The sequence below is a fragment of the Moschus berezovskii genome, unplaced genomic scaffold (genome assembly GCF_049115385.1).
Source record: "Moschus berezovskii isolate FMDL1 unplaced genomic scaffold, NW_MosBer_1.0 29, whole genome shotgun sequence".
NCBI lineage: Eukaryota > Metazoa > Chordata > Mammalia > Artiodactyla > Moschidae > Moschus > Moschus berezovskii.
Window position 1 is genome coordinate 1,000,970 of NW_028290453.1, and position 26,150 is coordinate 1,027,119.

The 26,150-nt window shown below is 38.2% G+C and overlaps 1 protein-coding gene across 1 annotated transcript in view; it reads left to right on the plus strand.

Annotated features, from left to right (window-relative positions):
• Positions 1-26,150, plus strand: part of LOC129564503 (G2/mitotic-specific cyclin-B3) — a 65,794-nt gene that overhangs the window by 14,132 nt on the left and 25,512 nt on the right. Inside the window, 1 exon segment of the mRNA XM_088834578.1 lies at positions 1,448-1,540. Within this exon segment, the coding sequence (XP_088690704.1) occupies positions 1,448-1,540 (93 nt within the window).

The window sequence follows — 26,150 nt, forward strand, 5'->3', positions numbered from 1 at the left end:
ACCTGCCTCTTGAGAAATGTGTATGCAGGTCAGGAAGCAATAGTTAGAACTGGACATAGAACAACAGACTGGTTCCAAATAGGAAAAGGAGTACATCAAGGTTGTATATTGTCACCCTGCTTATTTAATTCATATGCAGAGTACATCATGTTTAACACTGGGCTGGAGGAAGCACAAGCTGGAATCAAGATTGCTGGGAGAAATATCAATAACCTCAAATATGCAGATGACACTAACCTTATGGCAGAAAGTGAAGAGGAACTCAAAAGCCTCTTGATGAAAGTGAAAGAGGAGAGTGAAAAGTTTGGCTTGAAGCTCAACATTCAGAAAATGAAGATCATGGCATCTGGTCTCATCACTGCATGGGAAATAGATGGGGAAACAGTGGAAACAGTGTCAGACTTTATTTTTTTTGGCTCCAAAATCACTGCAGATGCTGATTGCAGCCATGAAATTAAAAGACGCTTACTCATTGAAAGGAAAGTTATGACCAACCTAGATAGCATATTAAAAAACAGAGACATTACTTTGCCAACCAAGGTCCGTCTAGTCAAGGCAATGGTTTTTCCCGTGGTCATGTATGGATGTGAGAGTTGGACTGTGAAGAAAGCTGATCACCGAAGAATTGATGCTTTTGAACTGTGGTGCTGGAGAAGACTCTTGAGAGTCCCTTGGACTGCAAGGAGATCCAACCAGTCCATTCTAAAGGAGATCGATCCTGGGTGTTCATTGGAAGGACTGATGCTAAAGCTGAAACTCCAATACTTTGGCCACCTCATGCGAGGAGTTGACTCACTGGAAAAGACTCTGATGCTGGGAGGGATTGGGGGTGGGAGGAGACTGGGACGACAGAGAATGAGATGACTGGATGGCATCACCGAGTCGATGGACATGAGTTTGAGTGAACTCCGGGAGTTGGTGATGGACAGGGAAGCCTGGCGTGCTGTGATTCATGGGGTCGCGGAGAGTTGGACACGACTGAGCGACTGAACTGAACTGAGGCTCACCCAAGACTTTCTAAATTTTAAAGATCCTCAAGTGTCTTTCAAATATGTATGTTCAAGTTTGGGAAGGACGCCTCTATACAGCATGGTGTCATGTTTTTGATTGAATTACAAAGAAGGGGCAGAATCTTGTTGGTATTCATCTACAGTCATATGTGTATTCCTGCCTATATTTCATACTCTGCTAGACTCCTCAATATCTACCCTGACACTTGAATATCATGTGTGTTCATTTCCCAAGGATAACTGACCTTGTCTAGGAAATGATACTTTGCTCTGCCTCTATCTGATACGAGCTATTAATAGTGAGTTAGAACTGTGAAGAAATTACTTATGTTGAGGTATAATTTGTTTTTAGATATTAGTTGCATATAGTTTTTCCTAAGTTATAATTTTGAACGACAGGAAGAGTTTATCTGTTAATATTTCTTTCTTTCTGCCAGGAAATGTTTATACTTAAAAAATATATGACCAGGCAGACTGATATCACCAGTGACATGAGGGCCATTCTTGTGCACTGGATGGTGGAGGTGCAGGTAAACCTGACAACTGATGCCTTAAGGGGCTGCTATTCTCTTTATTGATTATTCACTCAGCATTGCCAGGTCTCAAACACAGTAAAAATTTACTGGGTCTCCAGAGCTGAATAAGCCAGGATTCCTGCCCTCAGGAAGCTTATGACCTAGGGGACAAGATAAGACATGCAGGCAGATAAGAATAATACAAAGTAGAATATACTAAGTAATATAAGAATGCTATTAATAAGACACTATGAGAACCCAGTGGAAGGAGAGAGATTCCTAGAAAAGGTAATCATGGTATGGTAGTTCAGTCATTCTCAAAATCTTGTAAAAGTATATGTAGTGATTGGATAAGTGTCAGTGACAAAGTCTTTCAAGCTTTGGATGGGATGAGTAATAGGAAGGACAGTATAGCCCCAAACAGGGCAGATGGCTGTTTGTTAAGAGTTGACTGTTGAGGGAATATTGTTGTAAATACTTAATTATTACTTTACACTAATGAAAGTGTGATAGTACCTGGATGTTGTAGGTGTCAGTGAATATTTGTTGAATGAATAGAATTAAAGGGGTTGCTCTGGAATTTTCAAGGAAATAAAAGGCATAGTCTGTGCTCAGCAGAAGAAAAGGTAATATTGTTAAGTATCCTTTAAATACTAGAGTAATGGTTCAGACTCACTTTGGAGTGACAAACCAGGGAAATGTGGTAAACATGGTATATTTGAACATCGGCAAAGCATGAAAATATCATTCTATGGAAATGATGAAAAATTGTAAATTAGATAAAGTAGAAACTGAGTAGATCTTAAATAGGTAAAATTGATCATAAATATTGTTGATCATTACCAAACAAGAAAGAGATTTCTAGTATACCGCCAGTGGAATTTGTTTTTATTTATGTTTTATAGGAGTTTAATCTTTTTTTTAATTTTTATTTTTATTGGAGACTAATTATTTTGCAATATTATATTGGTTGGTTTTTGTCATACATTGACATGAATCTGCCCTGGGTGTACATGAGTTCCCCCTCCCGACCCCCCGCCAACTCCCTCATCCCCTTATCCTCCCTCTGGGTCATCCCTGAATACCAGCCCCGAGCATCCTGTAACATGCATCGACCCTGAACTGGCGATTTGTTTCACATATGATAGTATATATGTTTCAATGCCATTCTCCCAAACCATCCCACCCTCACCCTCTCCCACAGAGTCCCAAAGACTGTTTTATATATCTGTGTCTCTTTTGCTATCTCGTATACAGGGGTATCATTACCATCTTTCTAAATTCCATATATATGCGTTAGTATACTGTATTGGTGTTTTTCTTTCTGGCTTACTTCACTCTGTATAATAGGCTCTAGTTTCATCCACCTCATTAGAACTGGTTCAAATGCGTTCTTTTTAAAGACTGAGTAATACTCCATTGTGTATATGTACCAAAGCTTTCTTATCCATTCATCTGCAGATGGACATCTCGGTTGCTTCCATGTCCTGGCTATTATAAACAGTGCTGCAATGAACATTGGAGTACGTGTGTCTCTTTCAATTCTGGTTTCCTCGGTGTGTATGCCCAGGAGTGTGATTGCTGGATCATATGGCAGTTCTATTTCCAGTTTTTTGAGGATTCTCCACACTGTTCTCCTTAGTGGCTGTACTAGTTTGCATTCCCACCGACAGTGTAAGAGGGTTCCCTTCTCTCCACACCCTCTCCAGCATTTATTGCATGTAGACTTTTCGATAGCAGCCATTCTGACTGGTGTGAAATGGTATCTCATAGCGGTTTTGATTTGCATTTCTCTGATTATGAGGGATGTTGCATATTTTTTTCATGTGTTTGTTAGCCATCCTTATGTCTTCTTTGGAGAAATGTCTGTTTAGTTTTTTGGCCCATTTTTTGATTGGGTCATTTATTTTTCTGGAAATGAGCTGCAGGAGCTGCTTGTATATTTTGGAGATTAATCCTTTATCAGTTGCTTCATTTGCTACTATTCTCTCCCATCCTGAAGGCTGTCTTTTACCTTGATAATATTTTCCTTTGCTGTGCAGAAGCTTTTGATTTTAATTAGGTCCCATTTGTTTATTTTTGCTTTTATTTCCAATATTCAGGGAGGTGGGTCAAGGAGGATCCTGCTGTGATTTATGTCAGAGAGTGTTTTGCCTACATTCTCCTCTAGGAGTTTTATAGTTTCTAGTCTTACATTTAGCTCTCTAATCCATTTTGAGTTTATTTTGGTATATGGTGTTAGGAAGTGTTCTAGTTTCATTCCTTTACAAGTGTCTGACCAGTTTTCCCAGCACCACTTGTTAAAAAGACTGTCTTTTGTCCATTTTATATTCTTGCTTCCTTTGTCAAAGATGAGGTGTCCATAGGTGTGTGGGTTTATCTCTGGGCTTTCTATTTTGTTCCATTGATCTATATTTCAGTTTATGCCAGTACCATACTGTCTTGATTCCATTGATCTATATTTCAGTTTATGCCAGTACCATACTGTCTTGATGACTGTGGCTTCGAAGTAGAGCCTGAAGTCTGGCAGGTTAATTCCCCCAGTTCCATTTTTCTTCCTCAAGATTGCTTTGGCTATTCGAGGTTTTTTGTATTTCCATACAAACTGTGAGATTATTTGTTCTAGTTCTGTGAAAAATATTGTTGGTAGCTTGATAGGGATTGCATTGAATGTGTAAATTACTTTCGGTAGTATATTCATTTTCACAATATTTATTCTTTCAATCCATGAACACGGTATATTTCTCCATTTACTAGTGTCCTCTTTGTTTACTTTCACTAGTGGTTTATAGTTTTCTATGTACAAGTCTTTTGTTTCTTTAGGTAGATATATTCCTATATTCTTTTCGTTGCAACAGTGAATGGAATAGTTTCCTTAATTTCTCTTTCTATTTTCTCATTATTAGTGTATAGGAATGCAAGTGATTTCTGTGTGTTGATTTTATATCCTGCAACTTTACTGTATTCATTGATTAGCTCTAGTAGTTTTCTGGTAGAGTATTTAGGGTTTTCTGTGTAGAGGATCATGTCATCAGCGAACAGTGATAGTTTTACTTCTTCTTTTCAAATTTGGATTCCTTTTATGTCTTTTTCTGCTCTGATTGCTGTAGCCAAAACTTCCAGAAGTATGTTGAATAGTAGTGGTGAGAGTGGGCACCCTTGTCTTGTTCTTGACTTTAGGGAAATGCTTTCAGTTTTTCACTGTTGAGGATAATGCTTGCTGTGGGTTTGTCATATATAGCTTTTATTATGTTGAGATATGTCCCTTCTATTCCCACTTTCTGGAGGGTTTTTATCATTAATGGATGTTGAAATTTGTTGAAGGCTTTCTCTGCATCTATTGAGATAATCATATGATTTTTACTTTTCAGTTTGTTAATGTGGTATATTACATTGATTGAATTGCTGATATTGAAGATTTCTTGCATTCCTGGAATAAAGCCCACAGGGTCATGATGTATGGTCTTCTTAATGTGTTGTTGGATTCTGATTGCTAGAATTTTGTTAAGGACTTTTGCATCTATGTTCATCAGTGATATTGGCCTGTAGTTTTCTTTTGGGGGGGGGGCGATCTTTACTAGGTTTTTGGATTAGGGTGGTGGTGGCCTCATAGACTGAGTTTGGAAGTTTCCCTTCCTCAGCAATTTCCTGGAAGAGTTTGAGTAGAATAGGTATTAGTTCTCTAAATTTTTGGTAGAAGCTGTGAAGCCGTCTGGACCTGGGCTTTTGTTTGTTGGAAGATTTCTGATTACAGCCTCTAGTTCCATTCTTGTGATGGGTCTATTCAGATGTTCTATTTCTTCCTGGTTCAGTTTTGGAAAGTTGTACTTTTCTAGGACTCTGTCCATTTCTTACAGGTTATTCATTTTATTGCCATATAATTGCTGATAGTATTCTCTAATAATCCTTTGTATTTCTGTGTTGTCTGTTGTGATCTCTCCATTTTCATTTCTAATTTTATTGATTTGGTTTTTCTCCCTTTGTTTCTTGATGAGTCTGGGTAGTGGTTTGTCAATTTTTTTTACCTTTTCAAAGAACCAGCTTTTGGCTTTGTTGATTTTTTCTATGGTCTCTTTTGTTTCTTTTGCATTTATCTCTGCCCTAATTTTTACGATTTCTTTCCTTCTACTGACCCTGGGGTTCTTCATTTCGTCCTTTTCTTGTTGCTTTAGATGTAGAGTTAGGTTATTTAGTTGACTTTTTTCTTGTTTATTGAGGTGTGCCTGTATTGCTATGAACTTCCCCCTTAGCACTGCTTTTACAGTGTCCCAGAGGTTTTGGGTTGTTGTGTTTTCATTTTCATTCATTTCTATGCATATTTTTATTTCTCTTTTTATTTCTTCCATGATTTGTTCATTATTCAGCAGTGTGTTGTTCAGCCTCCATATGTTGGCATTTTTAATGGTTTTTCTCCTGTCATTGAGATCTAATCTTACTGTATTGTTGTCAGAAAAGATGCTTGGAATGATTTCCAGTTTTTTGAATTTACCAAGGCTAGATTTATGGCCCAGGATGTGATCTATCCTGGAAAAGGTTCCGTGTGCGCTTGAGAAAAAGGTGAAATTCATTGTTTCGGGATGAAATGTCCTATAGATATCTATTAGGTCTAACTGGTCATTTACAGTTTGTGTTTCCTTATTAATTTTCTGTTTAGTTGATCTATCCATAGATGTTAGTGGGGTATTAAAATCTCCCAATATTATTGCATTGTCAATTTCCCCTTTTATACTTGTTAGTATTTGTCCTACATATTGCGGTGCTCCTATGTTGGTTGCATAAATATTTTTCATTGTTATATCTTCTTCTTGGATTGATCCTTTGATCATTATGTAGTTTCCTTCTTTGTCTCTTTTCACAGCCTTTGTTTTAAAGTCTATTTTATCTGATATGAGTATTGCTACTCCTGCTTTCTTTTGGTCTCTATTTGCATGGAATATCTTTTTCCAGCCCTTCACTTTGAGTCTGTATGTGTCCCTCGTTTTGAGGTGGGTCTCTTGTAGACAATATATATGAGGGTCTTGTTTTTGTATCCATTCAGCCAGCCTTTGTCTTTTGGTTGGAGCATTCAACCCATTCACGTTTAAGGTAATTATTGGTAAGTACGATCCCGTAGCCATTTTCTTTATTGCTTCGGGTTTGAGTTTATACACCCTTCCTGTGTTTCCTGTCTAGAAAAGATCCTTTAGTATTTGTTGGAGAGCTGGTTTGCTGATGCTGAATTCCCTCAGCTTTTGCTTGTCTGGAAAGCTTTTGATTTCTCCTTCATATTTGAATGAGATCCTTGCTGGGTACAGTAATCTGGGCTGTAGGTTATTTTCTTTCATCACTTTAAGTATGTCTTGCCACTCCCTCCTGACCTGAAGAGTTTCTGTTGAAAGATCACCTGTTATCCTTATGGGAATCCCCTTGTGTGTTATTTGCTGCTTTTCCCTTGCTGCTTTTAATATTTGTTCTTTGTGTTTGATCTTTGTTAATTTGATTAATATGTGTCTTGGAGTATTTCGCCTTGAGTTTATCCTGTTGGGGACTCTCTGGGTTTCTTGGACTTGGGTGATTATTTCTTTCCCCATTTTAGGGAAGTTTTCAACTATTATCTCCTCAAGTATTCTCTCATGGTCTTTCTTTTTGTCTTCTTCTGGGACTCCTATGATGCGAATGTTGGAGCGTTTCACATTGTCCAAGAGGTCTCTAATTTTGTCCTCATTTCTTTTAATTCGTTTTTCTTTTTTCCTCTCTGTTTCATTTATTTCTACAATTCTATCTTCCAGCTCGCTTATCCTGTCTTCTGCCTCTATTATTCGACTGTTTGTTTCCTCCAGAGTGTTTCTGATCTCATCTATTGCATTATTTATTGTATATTGACTCTTTTTTTATTTCCTCTAAGTCCTTATTAAACCTTTCTTCCATCTTCTCAGTCCTCTTCTCCAGGTTATTTATCTGTAACTCCATTTTGCTTTCAAGATTTTGAATCATTTTCACCATCAAAATTCGAAATTCTTTATCAGGTAGATTCCTTATATCTTCCTCTTTTGTTTGTGTTGGTGGGCATTTGTCTTGTTCCTTTACTTGCTGGGTATTTCTCTGCCTCTTCATCTTGCTTATATTGCTTTGCCTGGGGTGGCCTTTCCCTCTTCTGGCAGTTTGTGGAATTCTCTTTATTATGTAGTTTCCTCGCTGTATGTGGGGTTGGACGGGTGACTTGTCAAGGTTCCCTGGTTAGGGAAGCTTGTGTCAGTGTTCTGGTGAGTGGAGCTGGATTTATTCTCTCTGGAGTGCAATGAATTGTCCAGTAATGAGTTATGAGATGTCAGTGGGTTTGGAATGACTTTGGGCAGCCTGTATATTGAAGCTCAGGGCTATTTTCCTGTGTTGCTGGAGAATTTGCGTGGTATGTCTTGCTCTGGAACTTGTTGACCCTTGGGTGGTGCTTGGTTTTAGTGTAGGTATGGAGGCATTTGATGAGCTCCTATCGATTAATGTTCCCTTGAGTTAGGAGTTCTCTGGTGTTCTCAGGATTCGGGCTTAAGCCTCTTGCCTCTGGTTTTTGGTCTTATTCTTGGAGTAGTCTCTAGACTTCTCTATCTGTCATTTCCAAGGTTGTTCCCTCTGTTTTAGCTTTTGTTGGCTGGTCTCTTCAGTGTCTAATTTCTGCCCTCATATTAGGGGGCCGGTGGACACTTTCTAAGGCTCAGTTGTTCACTCCTGTTCTGGGAAGGGAGAAACACAACAGACAAATATCTCTGGCATCTGTGGGGAGTGCTCATAATGTCTCGGCCACACTGGGTTTGCCCCCTCTCACAGCGCATGTGTTGTCCCAGTCTACACTGCATGGGCTCTAGGTTGCTCTACCTGGAATTGTCCGAGGCTGGCGCTGGGTTGTATGCACTTCCCAGGTCTGAGTGACTCAAATTCAATTTCTCGGGTACTCCACAAAGGCTCAGACTTGGTTGGGCCTGCGTTTTGTGCCTTCTCCGGTCCGAGCAGCTCAGGTGACCAGGTATTTGTCGAGCACGGTCACTGCGACTTATCCGCTCCCCACTCCCTGCCACTCAGTTTTCTGGGTGTACAACCAGTACACCTTCTCAGGCAGATATCAACCGGCCTGAGCCCAAGAAGTCTTGATTAGCAACAAGCCTGGCTGCAGTTTGTATCGGATGCCTTTCTGGGGCTGCTGTTGCCCCCTCTGGCTCTGGCTGACCTCCCTGCCTGTCTCGGGGGTGGATGGGGGATGGGCCAACCGCAGCTGGCTCGCTCTGCTCAGCCTTTTGTTCTGTGAGTGGGGCTGGCGGAGTCTTAGGTTAGAGCTTTCCGCCTTTTCTTGGAAAAGCTATCCCACAGTCTGCTTTGCTATCCCCAGTTCTCTCAGATTGTTCTCGCGGCATTGAAGCCCAGTCCTCTCTCTAAGCAGTTCAGCCGGCTCCTCCCTGCCCAGCCCCCGCTTGCTAATGGCGTATGCAGGCGTCTGCGCTGTTTCTCTGCTGGGAGTTACCGTTTGGCGGGTAATCTGTGGGTTTTAATTGTTTCTTTTTTTTCCTCCTGGTTATGTGGCCCTCTGAGGTTCCAAGGCTCGCCACAGATTCATCAGTGAGAGTGTTTCCTGGTGTTTGGAAACTTCTCTCTTTTTAAAGCCTCCCTTCCCCGGACGGAGCTCCGTCCTTACCTCTTTTGTCTCTCTTTTTATCTTTTATGTTTTTTCCTACATCCTTTTGAAGACAATGGGCTGCTTTTCTGGGTGCCTGATGTCCTCTGCCAGCATTCAGAAGTTGTTTTGTGGACTTTACTCCGCGTTCAAATGTTCTTTTGATGAATTTGTGGGGGAGAAAGTGGTCTCGCCGTCCTATTCCTCTGCCATCTTGTTCCTCCCCTTTGATTTACATTTTTATAAATGATATACATGAGAACAAAGAAGATCATCTCATCAAATTCACAGATGGCATGAAACTAGGAGTAGTTGTTTGTTGTTGTTTAGTTGCTAAGTCATGTCTGAGTCTTTAGAAATACCAGCTGGAATGAAGAACTGAATTATTTTTTGAAGTTTTTGTTATTTTTATTGCACAAAAATTCATATTTATTATAGCCAAGTAAGAAATTATAATTACTTATGATCCCACAACCAACAAACAGTGTTAATATTCATGTGTGTTTATTATCCCCCCATTTTTAAAATGGTACACTGATCATAGAGTCAGATGCCCAGGTCTCATCTGAGACTTATCACAGATTTTTTAAGTTCCATAAGCCATGCTAATGTATACCTTTGATAGAAAATCACAGTTGTACAAAATACGCTCCTATATATATTATTTTTGTAACTTTAATTTTCTTATCTTAAAATAATTAGTAAAATTGACTTTTGGTATACAGTTCTATGAACTTTTAACATTTTGAAATAATAGATTCACAAGAAGTTGCCAAAAAAAATAGTATATAGAGAGGTCCTATGTACCCTTCACCTGGTTTCTCCCAGTGGTAACATTTTGCATAACTGTCATATAATATCACAGTAAAGGTCCAGAGGCTTTATTTATATTTTACCAGTTTACATGCTCTTATTTGTGTGTGTGTTTAGCCTATATAATTTTATCACTCATGTAAGTTTCATAAGCACCATACCACAGTTAAGATACAAAATTTTTCTATCACCAGAATGATCCCTTGTTTTACTCTTTTTTTAATTAATTATTATTTTTTTTTTTTACTTTACATTATTGTATTGGTTTTGCCATACATTGGCATGAATCTGCCCCGGGTGTACATATGTTCCCCATATTGAACCCCCCTCCCACTTCCCTCCCCATCCCATCCCTCTGGTTCATCCCAGTACACCAGCCCCGAGCATCCTGTATCATGCATCGAACTTGAACTGGTGATTCATTTCACATATGATAATATACATGTTTCAATGCCATTCTCCCATATCATCCCACCCTCGCCCTCTCCCACAGAGTCCAAAAGACTGTTGTATACATCTGTGTCTCTTTTGCTGTCTCGTATACAGGGGTATCATTATCATCTTTCTAAATTCCATATATATGCATTAGTATACTGTATTGGTGTTTTTCTTTCTGGCTTACTTCACTCTGGATAATAGGCTCCAGTTTCATCCTCCTCATTAGAACTGATTCAAATGTATTCTTTTTAACGACTGAGTAATACTCCATTGGGTAAATGTACCACAGCTTTCTTATCCATTCGTCTGCAGATGGGCATCTAGGTTGCTTACAGGTCCTGGCTGTTATGAACAGTGCTGCAATAGCCACAGCCATCTCCTTCACCTCACCTTTCTGTCCCTGGAAACTTCTAATTTGCTTTCCATTTCTGTAATTTTGTGATTTCAGAAATGTTATATAAATGGAATCATATACTGTGTAACCTTTTGGGATTGACTTTTATCACCATAATTCCTTTGAGATCTATACAAGTTGTATATATCAACAGTTCATTCCTTTTAATTGCTGAGTAGTAGTCCATGTATGGATGTACCAAGGATTGTTTAAACCTTCCCCCATTAAAGGACATTTTGAGTTGTTTCCAGTTTCTGAGACTGTGAGAAGAATGTCTATAAACATTAATGTACAGGGTTTTATGTCAATATAAGTTTTTATTTCCAACATCAACACCCAGGAGTGGGATTTCTGTCTCATATGATAAATGTATGTTTAACTTAATGAGAAAGTGCTTCAGAGTGACTATCATTTTGCATTCTTACCTGCAATATATGAGAGTTCTAGCTGCTCTGCATCCTTGTTAGCACTTGGTATTGTTTGTTTTAAAACTTTGGCCATATAGATGTATAGAGGAATCTCACCATGGTTCTAATTTGTGTTTCCTCAAGGGCTAATAATGTTGAACATACTTGTTTGTATAAAGTCGTCTTTGATGAAATGTCTATATCTTTTGCCCAGTTTTAAATTGGATAGTTTATTTTCTTTGTGTCAAGTTATGAGAGTTCCTTATATGTTCTTGTTACAAATCCTTTGTTGGATGTGTGATTTACAAATATATCCCACCAGTTTTTTCTTATTATTAATATCTGTGCCTTTCATAGACCAAAAGTTTTTAATTTTTATAAAGTTCAATTTTTCTATGTTATCTTTCTATGCTTAGTCACTCAGTCATGTCCAACTCTTTGCAACCCTATGGACTGTGGCCTGCCAGGCTCCTTGGTCCATGGGGATTTTCCAGTCAAGAATACTGGAGTGGGTTGCCATGCCCTCCTCCAGGGGATCTTCCCAACCTAGGGACTGAACCCAAGTATCCCACATTGCAGGCGGATTCTTTACCATGTGAGTCACCAGGGAAGCCTTGTGCTTTTTGTGTCATATTTAAGAACTCTGCTTAAACCTAGGTCATGAAATTTTCTCCTATATTTTATATGAATGTTTTAAAGCTTTAACATTAAATTTATAATCCATTTTGAGTTGAATTTCTATAAGGTATGAAGGTTTTGAAGTCAGTTCATTGTCTTGCATATGGATGCTTAACTGTTCTAACACCATTTATGGAAAAATATACTTCTCCACTAAATTGCTTTTGGACCTTTGCCAAAAAGCAATTTGCCTTATTTCTGCGGGCCTATTTCTATGCTTATTTCTACATTCTGTTTCATTGATTTGTGTGTCTTTCTCTTTGCCAATATCACAGTCTTTATTTCTGTATTTTTATAATAAATTTTAAAACTAGGTAACGTGATTCTTCCAACTCTAGTCTGTCTGTTTTTTTTCAAAATTGTTTTAACCCCACTTAGTTTTGGAATATCATTCTTATATATTTCTGGGTTATATTTGCTAATATTTTGTTCAGGATTATCACATCTATGTTTTTGATGGATGTTGTTCTGTAGTGTTTTGTTTTCTGATTTTGGTACTGACTTTCTGGTTTGGGTATGAGAATGATACTGGTTTTATGAAATGATTTGGAAAGTATTCTCTTCTATTTTCTTGAAGACGTGTAGAATTGATGTTTTATTCTTTCAATGTTTAGTAGGTTTCACAAGTAAAACCATCTGGCCTGAAGGTTTTTCTTTTCTGTGAAGAATTATATCTAAGAATATAATTTCTTTAATAGTTATGTGATTATTCAACTTATTATATCAGATGACTTTTGGAAGTTTGTGATTTTCAAGGAATTGGTCCTTTCATTTAAGTTGTTGAATTTATGTTCATAGCATTTGCTGATTATTTAGTCGTTCATTCTTGATATTGAGTAATTTGTGTCTTCTCTCTCTTTGTCAATCTTGCTAGGAATTTATCATTTTTATTGATCTTTTCAAAGAACCAGGTTTTAGTTTCATTTGTTTTCTCTATTTTTCTGTTATCAGTTTAACTGATATCTGTTTTAATTTTCGCAGTTTCCTTTCTTTTGCTTTGGATTTAATTTGCTCTTCTTTTCCTAGCTTGAGGTAGAAGAGTAGATTGATTTCAGACTTCTTTTCTTCTTTAAAAAATATTTGTTAACTTATTTATTTTTGGTAATGCTGTGTCTTTGATGTTGTGCAGGCTTTCTCTAGTTGCAGTGAGCAGGGGCTACTCTCTAGTTGTGGTGCATGGGGTTCTCATTGTGGGGGCTTCTCTTGTTGTGGAGCACAGGCTCTAGGGCAAGTGGACTCAGTAGTTGTGACACACTGGTTTACTTGCCCCGTGGCATGGGGGATATTACCAGACCATGGATCAAACCCATGTCCCCTGCGTTGGCAGGCCGATTCTTAACCACCGGACCACCAGGGATGTCCTAGGACTTTTCTTCTTTTCTAATATAAGCACCTAATTGCTATAATTTCTTCCTAAGTACCACTTTTAACTGCTTGAACTATTTAGAACTTTGTTTAATCTCTAAGTATTTGGAAATTTCACTATTATTTTTCTGTTATCGATTTGTAATTCAATTCCACTGTGGTCAAAGAAAACAGTTTGTATGATTTTTAATTATTTAAAAAAGTTTAAGGTTGATTGTTCAGGATATGGTCTGTCTTGGTGAATGTTACAAGTGCACTTGAGAAGAATGTGTATTCTGCTATGTTGGATGGACTGAGTGTTCTATAAAATGTCTGTTAGATTCAGTTGGTTCATGTTGTTAATTTCCTTATTATTCTTGTTGATTTTTCCATGAACTAATTCCGTTACTGAGAGAAGAGTATTGAAGTTTTCAACTATGATTATGAATTTGTCTACTTCTCTTTTCAGTTTTGTCACTATTTCTTTGTGTATTTTGAAAATCTGTTGTTCGTAGCATATGAGCATATATTTTTAGAATTATCATGTCCTCTTCACAGTTCTTTATGACTTGCTATTTTTTTTCATGTAAAAATGCTCATGTAATTGCAAATATGTTTCTAGTTAAATTGACATTTTTGTATCAATTTTGTCAGCTGTGTAGTATTCTGTTTTCCCATCTAAGTACTAACCAGGCCCAACCCTGCTCAGCTTACAAGTTCAGATGAGATCGGGTGTATTCAGGGTGGTATGGCCTTAGACCATAGTATTCTGTTCTTCAACTGGCATTATTTACTCAGCCTCCCTGTAGTAAACATGCATACATTTGCATTGCTCATAAATGTACTTTTGTTTTTCCCGAATAAATTACTAGGAATAGAAGTATTAGACCAACACAATGCATATTTAAAATTTTTGTGGGTGTAGGAAACTATTTTGGGGGCTCTCAATAAACATTTATTGCTTTAAAAATTGAATTTATCCAATTGTAGATAGACAACTATGCTTCTGAAGTGTCTTGCGCAATTGTACTTTTCAGTTCAGTCAGTTCAGTCACTCAGTTGTGTCTTACTCTTTGTGACCCCATGGACTGCAGCATGCCTGGCCTCCCTGTTCATCACCAAATCCCGGAGTTTACTCAAACTCATGTCCATTGAGTCGGTGATGCCATCCAACTATCTTATCCTCTGTCATTCCCTTCTCTTCCCACCTTCAATTTTTCCCAGCATCAGGGTCTTTTCAAATGAGTCAGTTCTTCACATCAGGTGGACAAAGTATTGGAGTTTCAGCTTTCAGCAGCAGTCCTTCCAATGAATATTCAGGACTGATTTCCTCTAGGATGGACTGGTTGGATCTCCTTGCTGTCCAAGGGACTCTCAAGAGTCTTCTCCAGCACCACAGTTGAAAAGCATCAATTCTTTGGTGATGATCTTTCTTTATAGCCCAACTCTCGTATCCATACATGACTACTGGAAAAACCATAGTTTCGACTAGACAGACCTTTGTTGGCAAAGTAATGTCTCTGATTTTTAATATGCTGTCTAGTTGGTCATAGCTTTTCTTCCAATGAGCAGGCATCTTTTAATTTCAACGCTGCAGTCACCATCTGCAGTGATTTTGGAGCCCCAAAGAATAAAGTCTGTCACTGTTTCCATTGTTTCCCCATCTATTTCCCATTAAGTGATGGGACCAGATGCCATGATCTTAGATTTCTGAATGTTGAGTTTCAAGTCAACTTTTTCACTCTCTTCTTTCACTTTCATCAAGAGGCTCTTTAGTTCTTCTTCACTTTCTGCCATAAGGGTGGTGCCAGCTGCATATCTGAGGTTATTGATATTTCTCCCTGCAATCTTGATTCCACCTTGTGCCCAGCGTTTCTCATGATGTACTCTGCATATAAGTTAAATAAGCAGGGTGACAATATACAGCCTTGATGTATTCCTTTCCCGATTTGGAACCAGTCTGTTGTTCCGTGTCTGGTTCTAACTGTTGCTTCCTAACCTGCATACAGATTTCTCATGAGGCAGGTTAGGTGGTCTGGTATTCCCATCTCTTTAAGAATTTTCCACAGTTTGTTATGATCCACACAGTCAAAGGTGTAGTCAATAAAGCAGAAATAGATGTTTTACTGGAACTCTCTTGCTTTTTTGATGATCCAGTGGATGTAGGCAATTTGATCTCTGGTTTCTCTGCCTTTTCTAAATCTAGCTTGACCATCTGGAAGTTCACAGTTCATGTACTGTTGAAGCCTGACTTGGAGAATTTTGAGCATTACTTTGCTAGTGTGTGAGATGAGTGCAATTGTGCATTGAAAGTTTGAGCATTCTTTGGCATTGCCTGTCTTTGGGATTGGAATGAAAACTGACCTTTTCCAGTCCTGTGGCCACTACTGAGTTTTCCAAATTTGCTGGCACATTGAGTGCAGCACTTTCACAGCATCATATTTTAGGATTTGAAATAGCTCAACTGGAATTCCATCACCTTCACTAGCTTTGTTTGTAGTGATGCTTTCTAAGGCCCACTTGACTTCACATTCCCAGATGTCTGGCTCTAGGTGAGTGATCACACCATCGTGATTATCTGGGTCATGAAGATCTTTTTTATATAGTTCTGTGTATTCTTGCCACCTCTTCTTGATATCTCTGTTTCTGTTAGGTCCCTATCATTTCTGTCCTTTATTGAGTCCATCTTTGATGGCAAGAATAAACATCGACGTTTTAGGAATCAGCGAACTAAAGTGGATTGAAGTGGGTAAATTTAACTCACATGACCATTATGTCTACTACTGTGGGCAAGAATCCCTTAGAAGAAATGGAATAGTCACCATAGTCAGCCAAAGAGGCCAAAATGCAATACTTGGATGTAGTCTTAAAAACGACAAAATGATCTCTGTTTCCAAGGCAAACCATTCAATATCAGAGTAATCCAGGTCTATGCCCCGACCAGTAATGTTGAAGAAGCTGAAGTTGAACAGTTCTATGAAGGCCTACAAGACCTTCTAGAACTAACACCCAATAAAGATGTCCTTTTCATTATAGGGGACTGGAATGCAAAAGTAGGAAGTCAAGAAATACCTAAAGTAACAGGCAAATATGGCCTTGGAGTGCAGAATGAAGCAGGGAAAAGGCCAATAGAGTTTTACCAAAAGAACACACTGGTCATAGCAAACACCCTCTTCGAACAACACAAGAGAAGACTCTACACATGGACATCACCAGATGGTCGACATCGAAATCAGATTGATTATATTCTTTGCAACCAAAGATGGAGAAGCTCTATACAGTCAGAAAAAACAAGACCAGGAGGTGACTGTGGCTCAGATCATGAACTTATTGCCAAATTTAGACTTAAGTTGAAGAAAGTAGGGAAAATCAATATACCATTCAGGTATGACCTAAATCAGATCCCTTACGATTATACAGTGGAAGTGAGAAATAGATTCAAGGGATTAGATCTGATAGCCAGAGTGCCTCAAGATCTCTGGACGGAGGTTTGTGACATTGTACAGGAGGCAGGAATCAAGACCATCCCCAAAAAAGAAATGCAAAAAGGCAAAATGGTTGTCTGAGGAGGCCCTACAAATAGCTGTGAAAAGAAGAGAAGTGAAAGGCAAAGGAGAAAAGGAAAGATATACCGATTTGAATGCAGAGTTCCAAAGAATAGCAAGGAGAGATAAGAAAGCCTTCCTCAGTGAACAATGCAGTTGTACTTTTACGAGTACTCAATGAAAGTGATTATTTTCTCATAATCTTACCAACATCAGATGTTATATTTTTGAGTTCTGATAAGTGAAATATGGTAGGACTGATGTTGAAGCTGAAACTCCAATACTTTGGCCACGTGATGTGAAGAGCTGACTCATTTGAAAAGACCTTGATTCTGGGAAAGATTGAGGGCAGGAGGAGAAGAGGACGACAGAGGATGAGATGGTTGGATGGCATCGTCAACTCAATGGACATGGGTTTGGGTGAACTCTGGGAGTTGGTGATGGATAGGGAGGCCTGGCATGCTGTGGTTCATGGGGTCACAAAGAGTTGGACACTACTGAGCGACTGAACTGAACTAAGTGACATTTTTAATGTATTATTTTAGTATGCTGCCTGGTGTGCTGTGATTCATGGGGTCGCAAAGAGTTGGACATGACTGAGCGACTGAACTGAACTGATAGGGGCATTGACATTTTAAGTAGTCAGGTCTATCAATTATTTCCTTTATGATTTTAAGATTTGTTTCTCTTAGAAAAGCCTTCTGAATTTTTTCTAGAACATTTATAGTTTCATGTTCACATTTAAATCTTTATCTGGATTTTATTTTGGTTTTGTTGTCAGCCTTTATACACCATTCTCCAACCCAGTTCTTCTCATTCTAATACCATTTATTGTTTTTCATTATCTACTGGTTTGAAATGACATCTTTAATTACATATACTTGGCTTTGTTAATGGTCTTCTCAATCTGTTCTTTGGTATATTTATCTGTTCTAATGCCAGTGGTATGCCATTTTCATTATTATAGTTTTTTAATACATATATTACATCTTTACTAATCTTTTGCAAAGTATTCATGGTTGTTCTTACACATTAATTGTTCCAAGTGAGATGTAGAATAATTTTGTTAAGTTCTCAAAAATAGCCTGTTGGGATTAATTCAAGGAGAATTCACAGATTTTACAATATTGAGCTTTCCAAGCCAGTTATGTTGTATCTATCTTGTTACCAGGTCTTCTTTTGCAATATTAAGTTTTAAAAGATTCTCTTCATATCAGTCTCACTGACTTAAAAATGTTTTTCTTGGGTATTGAGGACTTTTTAAATGTTATGGGTGTTATCTTTAAAATATTTTATTTTATTCATTTATTTTTGGCTGTACTGGCTCTTCATTGCTGTGTGAGGGTTTTCTCTAGTTATAGTAATCAGGGGCTACTCTCTAGTTGCAGTGCATGGGCTTTTCCTTGTGGTTGGCTCTCTTGTTGTGGAGCATGGTCTCTCGAGTGTGCAGGCTTCAGTAGTTGCAGCTTGTGGGCTAAGTAGTTGCAGCTCTCATGCTCTGGAGCCCTGGCTCAGTAGTTGTGGTACATGGGCTTCATTGCCACATGGCATGTGGAATATTTCTGGACGAGGGATTGTACCCATGTCCCCTGCATTAGCAAGTTGCTTCCTTTTATTAAATTTATTTATTTTAATTGGAGTCTAATTACTTTATTCTATTGGCCTTGCCATACAATGACATGAATCTGCCCCGGGTGTACATGTATTCCCCATCCTGATTCCACCTCCCTCCCGATCCCATCTTTCTGGTTCATCCCAGTACACCAGCCCCGAGTATCCTGTATCATGCATTGAACCTGGACTGGCAATTCGTTTCACATATGACAATATACATGTTTCAATGTCATTCTCCCAAATCTTCCCGCTCTCACCCTCTCCCACAGAGTCCAAAAAACTGTTCTATACATCTGTGTCTCTTTTGCTGTCTTGCATACAGGGTTATCGTTATCATCTTTCTAAATTCCATATATATGTCTTAGTATACTGTACTGGAATCTCTAGTTTTCTTGAAGAGGTCTCTTGTTTTTCCTATTCTGTTGTTTTCCTCTATTTCTTTGCATTGATCACTGAGGAAGGCTTTCTTATCTCTCCTTGCTATTCTTTGGAACTCTGCATTCAGATGCTTATATCTTTCCTTTTCTCCTTTGCTTTTCGCCTCTCTTCTTTTTACAGCTATTTGTAAGGCCTCCTCAGACAGCCATTTTGCTCTTTTGCATTTCTTTTCCATAGGGATGGTCTTGGTCCCTGTCTCCTGTACAATGTCACGAACCTCCGTCCAGAGTTCATCAGGCACTCTATCAATCAGATCTAGTCCCTTAAATCTATTTCTCACTTCCACTGCATAATCATAAGGGATTTGATTGAGGTCATATCTGAATGGTCTAGTGGTTTTCCCTACTTTCTTCAATTTAAGTCTGAACTTCGCAATAAGGAGTTCATGATCTGAGCCACAGTCAGCTCCTGGTCTTGTTTTCGCTAACTGTATACAGCTTCTCCATCTTTGGTTGCAAAGAATATAATCAATCTGATTTCGGTGTTGACCATCTGGTGATGTCCATGTGTAGAGTCTTCTCTTGTGTTGTTGGAAGAGGGTGTTTGCTATGACCAGTGCATTCTCTTGACAAAACTCTATTAGCCTTTGCCCTGCTTCATTCCGTGCTCCAAGGCCAAATTTGCCAGTTACTCCAGGTGTTTCTTGACTTCCTACTTTTGCATTCCAGTCCCCGAGAATGAAAAGGACATCTTTTTTGGGTATTAGTTCTAAAAGGTCTTGTAGGTCTTCATAGAACAGATTAACTTCGGCTTCTTCAGCAGTACTGGTTGGGGCATAGGCCTGGATTACTGTAATATTGAAAGGTTTGCCTTGGAAACGAACAGAAATCATCCCATCTAGTCAAGGCAATGGTTTTTCCCGTGGTCATGTATGGATGTGAGAGTTGGACTGTGAAGAAAGCTGATCACCGAAGAATCGATGCTTTTGAACTGTGGTGTTGGAGAAGACTCTTGAGAGTCCCTTATACTGCAAGGAGATCCAACCAGTCCATTCTAAAGGAGATCAATCCTGGATGTTCATTGGAGGGACTGATGCTAAAGATGAAACTCCAATACTTTGGCCACCTCATGAGACGAGTTGACTCACTGGAAAAGACTCTGATGCTGGGAAAGGTTGGGGGCGGGAGGAGAAGGGGACGACGGAGAATGAGATGGCTGGATGGCATCACCGACTCTGTGAACATGAGTTTGAGTGTACTCCGGGAGTTGGTGATGGACAGGGAGGCCTGGCGTGCTTTGATTCATGGGGTCGCGGAGAGTCGGACACGACTGAGCGACTGAACTGAACTGATTGATACTGTACTGGTGTTTTTCTTTCTGGCTTACTTCACTCTGCGTAATAGGCTCCAGTTTCATCCACCTCATTAGAACTGATTCAAATGTATTCTTTTTAATGGCTGAGTAATACTCCATTGTGTTATGTACCAAAGCTTTCTTATCCATTCGTCTGCAGATGGACATCTAGGTTGCTTCTATGTCCTGGCTATTATAAACAGTGCTGTGATGAACATTGGAGTACATGTGTCTCTTTCAATTTTGGTTTCCTCTGTGTGCATGCCCAGGAGTGCGATTGCTGGGTTGTATGGCAGTTCTATTTGCAGTTTTTTTTTTTAAGGAATCTCCACACTGTTCTCCATAGTGGTTGTACTAGTTTGCATTCCCAGCAACAGTGTAAGAGGGTTCACTTTTCTCCACACCCTCTCCAGCATTTATTTCTTGTAGACTTTTGGATAGCAGCCATTCTGACTGGAGTGAAATGGTACCTCATTGTGGTTTTGATTTGCATTTCTCTGATTATGAGGGATATTGAGCATCTTTTCATGTCTTTGTTAGCCATCTGTATGTCTTCTTTGGAGCAATGACTGTTTAGTTCTTTGGCCAATTTTTTGATTGGGTCGTTTATTTTTCTGGAATTGAGCTTCAGGAGCTGCTTGTATATTTTTGAGATTAATCCTTTGTCAGTTTCTTCATTAGCTATTATTTTCTCCCATTCTGAAGGCTGTCTTTTCACCTTGCTTATAGTTTCATTTGCTGTGCAGAAACTTTTAATTTTACTTAGGTCCCATTTGTTTATTTTTGCTTTTATTTCCAATATTCTGGGAGGTGGGTCATGGAGGATCCTGCTGTGATTTATGGCAGAGAGTGTTTTGCCTATGTTCTCCTCTAGGAATTTTATAGTTTCTGGTCTTACATTTAGATCTTTAATCCATTTGGAGTTTATTTTTGTGTATGGCATTAGAAAGTGTTCTAGTTTCATTCTTTTACAAGTGACTGACCAGTTTTCCCAGCACCACTTGTTAAAGAGATTGTCTATTCTCCATTGAATATTCTTGCCTCCCTTGTCAAAGATAAGGTGTCCATAGGTGCATGGATTAATCTCTGGGCTTTCTATTTTGTTCCAATGATCTGTATTTCTGTCTTTATGCCAGCACCATACTGTCTTGATGACTGTGACTTTGTAGTAGAGCCTGAAGTCCCGCAGGTTGATTCCCCCAGTTCCATTCTTCTCCCTCAAGATTGCTTTGGCTATTCGAGGTTTTTTGTATTTCCATACAAATTGTGAGATCATTTGTTCTAGCTCTGTGAAAAATACCATTGGTAGCTTGATAGGGATTGCATTGAATGTATAAATTACTTTGGGGAGTATACTCATTTTCACAATATTTATTCTTCCAATCCATGAACACGGTATATTTCTACATCTATTAGTGTCCTGTTTGATTTCTTTCACCAGTGTTTTATAGTTTTCTGTTCATAGGTCTTTTGTCTCTTTAGGTAGATATATTCCTAAGTATTTTATTCTTTTCGTTGCAACGGTGAATGGAATTGTTTCCTTAATTTCTCTTTCTATTTTCTCATTATTAGTGTATAGGAATGCAAGGGATTTCTGTGTGTTGATTTTACATCCTGCCACTTTACTGCATTCATTGATTAGCTCTAGTAATTTTCTGGTAGAGTCTTAATGGTTTTCTGTGTAGAGGATCATGTCATCTGCAAACAGTGAGAGTTTTACTTCTTCTTTTCCAATTTGGATTCCTTTTATGTCTTTTTCTGCTCTGATTGCTGTGACCAAAACTTCTAAAACTATGTTGAATAGTAGTGTTGAGAGTGGACACTCTTGTCTTGTTCCTGCCTTTGGGGGAAACGGATTCAATTTTTCACCATTGAGGATAATGTTTGCTGTGGGTTTGTCATATGTAGCTTTTATTATGTTGAGGAATGTTCCTTCTATTCCCGCCTTCTGGAGGGTTTTGATCATAAACGGATGTTAAATTTTGTCAAAGGCTTTCTCAGCATCTATTGAGATAATCATGTCGTTTTTATTTTTCAATTTTTTAATGTGGTGTATTACATTGATTCATTTGCGGGTATTGAAGAATCCTTGCATTCCTGGGATAAAGCCCACTTGGTCATGATGTATGATCTTTTTAATGTGTTTTGGATTCTCATTGCTAGAATTTTGTTAAGGATTTTTGCATCTATGTTCATCAGTGATATTGGCCTTTAGTTCTCTTTTTTGGTGGCATCTTTCTCAGGTTTTGGTATTAGGGTGATGGTAGCCTCATAGAATGAGTTTGGAAGTTTAATTTCCCCTGCAATAGTCTGGAAGAGTTTGAGTAGGATAGGTGTTAGCTCTTCTCTACATTTTTGGTAGAATTCAGCTGTAATGCCGTCTTGACCTGGGCTTTTGTTTGCTGGAAGATTTCTGATTACAGCTTCTATTTCCGTGCTTGTGATGGGTCTGCTAAGATTTTCTATTTCTTCCTGGTTCAGTTTTGCAAGGTTGTACTTTTCTATGTATTTGTCCATTTCTTCCAAGATGTCCATTTTATTGACATATAACTGCTGATAGTAAGTCTCTTATGATCCTTTGTATTTCTGTGTTGTCTGTTGTGATCTCTCCCTTTTCCTTTCTAATTTTATTGATTTGGTTTTTCTCCCTTTGTTTCTTGATGAGTCTGGCTAGTGGTTTGTCAATTTTATTTACCTTCTCAAAGAACCAGCTTTTGGCTTTGTTGATTTTTGCTATGGTCTCTTTTATTTCTTTTGCATTTTTTAAGCCCTAATTTTTAAGATTTCTTTCCTTCTACTCACCCTGGGGTTCTTCATTTCTTCCTTTCTAGTTTCTTTAGGTTTAGAGTTAGGTTATTTAGTTGACTTTTTTCTTGTTTCTTGAAGTATTCCTGTAGTGCTATGAACCTTCCCCTTAGCACTGCTTTTACAGTGTCCCAGAGGTTTTAGGTTGTTGTGTTTTCATTTTCGTTCATTTTTATGCATATTTTGATTTCTTTTTTGATTTCTTCTATGATTTGTTGGTTCTTCAGCAGTGCGTTGTTCAGTCTCCATATGTTGGCATTTTTAATGTTTTTTCTCCTGTCATTGAGATCTAATCTTACTGCATTGTGGTCAGAAAAGATGCTTGGAATGATTTCATTTTTTTTGGATTTACCAAAGCTAGATTTATGGCCCAGGATGTGATCTATCCTGGAGAAGGTTCCGTGTTAGCTTGTGAAGAAGGTGAAATTCATTGTTTTGGGGTGAAATGTCCTATAGATATCAATTAGGTCTAACTGGTCTATTGTATCATTTAACATTTGTGTTTTCTTGTTAATTTTCTGTTTAGTTGATCTATCCATAGGTGTGAGTGGGATAATAAAGTCTCCCATTTTTATTGTGTTATTGTTAATTTCCCCTTTCATACTTGTTAGCATTTGTCTTACATATTGCGGTGCTCCTATGTTGGGTGCGTATATGTTTATAATTGTTATATCTTCTTCTTGGATTGATCCTTTGATCATTATGTAGTGTCCTTCTTTGTCTCTTTTCACATCCTTTGTCTTAAAGTCTATTTTATCTGATATGAGTATTGCTACCCCTGCTTTCTTTTGGTCTCTATTTGCGTGGAATATCTTTTTCCAGCCCTTCATTTTCAGTCTGTATGTGTCCCTTGTTTTGAGGTGGGTCTCTTGTAGACATCATATATAGGGGTCTTGTTTTTGTATCCATTCAGCCAGTCTTTGTCTTTTGGTTGGAGCAGGTGGCTTCTTAACCACTGTACTGCCAGGGAATTCCTATCCCTTTTTCCTTAATTAAAAAATTTATTGCTAGCAAATTAAGAAAGAAATTAATTTTTTCTATATTTATTTTGTGTTCATCTACTCTGCTGAACTTAGTCATGGTTTATTTAATTTACTCTTGGATTTGATGTACTTATACTTCATTTAGAATTTTGCTTCTATAATCACACATATATGCATGCTAAGTTGTTTCATTCATGTCCGACTCTGTGTAACCCTCTGGACTGCAGCCTGCCAGGCTCCTCTGTCCATGGGATTCTCCAGGCCAGAATAACTGGAGTCGGTTGCCATTCTCTTCTCCAGGGGATCTTCCCGATCCAGGGATCAAACCCACGTCTCTTATGCCCCCTGCATTGGCAGGGCTTTCTTTACCACTACCGCCACCTAGCGATTCCTTTATAAGTTTTTGATGTAAAGGATGCTATCTGTATTCAGTTTTGGTACCAGGATCACTCTAGCTTATTAATTAATAAGGGAAATTAATTAATTAGGGAAATTTTCCTACAGTATTAAATTTAACATTGGAGTTACATTTTCCTTGAAGAACTTGCTCATGAACTCATTGAGGTGTGATGCCATTTGTGTGTGTCACTCTTTGATAACTTTTTCTAATAACATTGATGGTTATTGGCCTCCTAAGGTTTTATTTTTTAACTGGAGGAAAATTGCTTTACAATGTGTTGGTTTCTGCCATACAAAAATGCAAATCAGTCATAATTGTACATATATCACTTTCCTCTTAAGCCTCTCTCCCCTCCCCCATCCCACCCCTCTAGGTCATCACAGGGTACCAGACTGAGCTCCCTGTGTTGTATAACAACTTCTTACTAGCTATCTGTTTTACCCATGGTAGTGTATATATGTCTGTTACTTTTTCCATTTGTCCCACTCTCTCTTTCCCCAACTGTGTCGACAAGTCCATTCTCTATATCAATGCCTCCATTCCTTCTCTGCAAATAGGTTCATCAATACCATTTTTCTGGATTCCATATATATGCATTAATATACAATATTTGTTCTTCTGACTTACTTCAGTCTGTGTAACAGGCTCTATGTTCATCTACCTTACTACAACTGAATCAAATTCTTCTTTTAATGCTGAATAATACTCTGTTGTATACATGTACCACATCTTCTTTATCCATTCATTTGTCAGTGAACATCTGGTTGCTTCCATATCCGGGAATACTGCTGCAGTTGTAAATACTGCTGCAATGAACATTGGGGTACATGTATCTTTTATAATTGTAGCTTTCTCAGGGTATATGCCCAGTAGTGGGATTACTGGATCATTTGGTAGATTTATTCCTAGTTTTTTAAGGACTCTCCATGTTATTCTCCATAATGGCTGTATCAATTAATGTTCCCACCAACAGTTCAAGAGCATTCCCTTTTTTCCATACCCTCTCCAGCATTTATTATTTGTAGTTTTATTATTATTATGGCCATTCTGACTGGTGTGAGGTGATCCTTCATTGTAGTTTTGATCTGCAGTTCTCTAATAATTAGTAATGTTGAGTATCTTTTCATGTGTTTATTGACTATCTGTATGTCGTCTTTGGAGAAATGTTTATTTTGGTCTTCTGCCCATTTTTTTTATTGGACTGTTTGTTTTTCTGATATTGAGCTTTATGAGCTGCTTGTATATTTTGGAGATTAATCCTTTGTCAGTTGTTTCATTTGCAATTATTTTCTCCCATTCTGAAGGATGTCTTTTAACTTGTTTCTTATTTCTTTTGCTGTGCAAAAGCTTTTAAGTTTAATTAGGTCCCATTTGTTTTTTTTTTTTTTTTCTTTCCACTACTCTAGGAGGTGGGTCAAAGAGGATCTTGCTGTGATGTATGTCAGAAGAATGTACTGACTATATTTTCCTCTAGGAGCCTTATAGTTTATGGCCTTACATTTATGTCTTTAATCCATTTTGAGTTTATTTTTGTGTATGATGTTGGGAAGTGTTCTAATTTCATTCTTTTATACATAGCTGTCCAGTTTTCCCAGCACCACTTATTGAAGAAGCTGTCTCTTCTCCATTGTATATTCTTGCCTCCTTTGTCAAAGATAAGATGGCCCATAAGTGCGTGGGCTTATTTCTGGGCTTTCTGTCTTGCTCCATTGGTATATATATCTGTTTCTGTTCCAGTACCATAATGTCTTGATGATTGTAGCTTCGTAGTATAGTCTGAAGTCAGGAAAATTGATTCCTCCAGCTCTGTTTTTCTTTGTCAAGATTGCTTTGG